We start from the raw sequence: 1,975 nt of genomic DNA on the forward strand, positions 1-1,975 counted from the left end.
AGCTCACCTGTCCCCAGACTGGGTGATGAGCCGCCGGCAGGTCTCCATCTGCACATCCAAGCCTCGCTTCATGCTGCACATCTCCATGTACTCGTGGAGGTGCCGGTTCATGTCATTCTTGGCTGTGGCCAGTTCCAGCTGGGCAAGGGAAAAGGTGCAGAGATGACCCCAGGGCATGTGGTGCAGGGCAGTGGGCATGGCCAGACCCAGGGCTGTCGCCCACATTACCAGTGACCTGCTCCAGCATTGTGTCTCCCTCCCCCAGGGACCCACTCCCCCATTTCACACCCTTCTGTGCCATGTCCTCCCTATCTCCTCCTTCTCCCACCTCTATTTGGTCGATGGTTTCCTGGTACTCCTTCTCACGGCTCTTGAACAGCGACTCCGTGTCCTTGATCACCTTCTCCAGGCTGTCGTCCTGCTGCTGAGGAGAGCAGACAGCAGGTTTAGAGGCGGGGAAGCGTCCAACATGAGAAACCAAAGGCAAGAGAGAGACAAATCAGAGAAAGAACTGGCAGCACTGGGAAAAGAGGAAGAAACATATACAGTGTAGTACAAATAAGACATGAGTCAGTCCTGCCAACATGGACTTGAGAGACTCAGAACTCGCCACACTGGGCAGTGACCACATCAACCCGAACAAGCCCAGCATTGCACTGAAGATTTGGAGAACACAGACCATTCCCGAGCATGACACATCCCCAGGGGACTGCCAAGGGCCAGAGATTTGGGATGACAAGGGCTTTGGCCAGACACTGAGGCCTCTCTTGGGGCAGTTTTGCTGCACAGTGGGTAGGTGGGCTGGAGAACATGAACAAGGATCACCAGAGACCAGTCCAGCCAGAGGAATTCTTCTCTTCTGGATGGGCTGTGGCTCCCCCAACGTGTGTGCACCCTTCCCTCAGCACACCCCTCAGGCTACAGGTCCCTGGCCTGTCTCTAACAAGGAGAGCTCGACAGGGATGCTGTAATGTATTCATGCAGAAAAGGTAGGAAAGCATCTGTACAGGCCTGCAAAGGGAAAGGGGCTGAAATCTGGTCTTTGAGAGAGCATCTCCCCAGGCTCAGGCAGGACCGAGTGTCCCAACCCAATGTGACCTCAGGGCCCTGACACCACTGTTACCTCCCCCTGCACCTCTGCCGCTGCAATGGCGTATCCGGAGAAGTCCTCCCAGAGGAGCAGTGTTTCTTCTGTCTCCTCCCACGTGAGGCTGTCACAGTCATCCTCAAAGTCATATTCTCTCCTGGGCACAAGGGAACAGCACATCAGCACCCAGCAGGAGAGCCATGGCAGGCAGGGGGCTGTGTCAGTGCCAAAGCCTTGCTCCCACTCACGGGCAAGGCTGCAGCTCTTGGCAGTCAGGGTGAGCTCTGGTGTGCCCAAACCCAACAGCTGACAGGGAAGGGGCTGGCTTTATGGTCAGGAGCCCCCAGCAAATTCGGGCACGGACTCCCAAAAGGTGGGATGGGGGCCAAGAGGAGGGGAGTTGGACCAGCTCCCACTCTCAGCAGGAGTGGGCTCAGGTCTCCCAGGGGGTCAGTCCCACTGCGCCACAGAGCACAGGGTGAACATACTCCACAGCAGCATCTCCCATCTTGCCCTCACCTGGGAAGGGAAGCCACAGACCACCCTTGCCCTCCCCATCCCGGGACCAGCAGGGAGCCCGGTCCTGGAGCCTGGCTCAACACCGTGGGCAGAGGTGCACGGCAGCCGCACTCACAGCTGGTTCAGCATCCTTTGCATTTCCTCATTGATACTCATGGCCGTGGTCTCATCCTCCTCCTCCTCGTCAGGCTTCCGGGAGGCATCGCTCTCTGACAGCGAGGTGTCCTCGTCGCTGACCTGCTTGCGCTCCCGCTTCCGCCCCACCGAGGCTGGGACCTTAACGGGAGACAAGTGCAGAGACTACAGAAACGAAGCCGGGTCCGAGGTCAGGAGCAGGGAGTTGGGAGGAGAGGGAGGGGAAAGGAATGG

General features: G+C 58.2%; 1 protein-coding gene across 1 annotated transcript in view; it reads right to left on the minus strand.

Annotated features, from left to right (window-relative positions):
- Positions 1–1,975, minus strand: part of IFFO1 (intermediate filament family orphan 1) — a gene marked incomplete at its 5' end in the record, with an annotated part of 10,272 nt that overhangs the window by 1,408 nt on the left and 6,889 nt on the right. The window contains 4 exons of the mRNA XM_008631808.2: positions 8–138; positions 329–424; positions 1,124–1,244; positions 1,722–1,882. Of these exons, the coding sequence (XP_008630030.2) occupies positions 8–138; positions 329–424; positions 1,124–1,244; positions 1,722–1,882 (509 nt within the window). The remainder of the gene's footprint in view (positions 1–7; positions 139–328; positions 425–1,123; positions 1,245–1,721; positions 1,883–1,975) is intronic.

Source organism: Corvus brachyrhynchos, unplaced genomic scaffold, assembly GCF_000691975.1.
Source record: "Corvus brachyrhynchos isolate BGI_N302 unplaced genomic scaffold, ASM69197v1 scaffold3, whole genome shotgun sequence".
NCBI lineage: Eukaryota > Metazoa > Chordata > Aves > Passeriformes > Corvidae > Corvus > Corvus brachyrhynchos.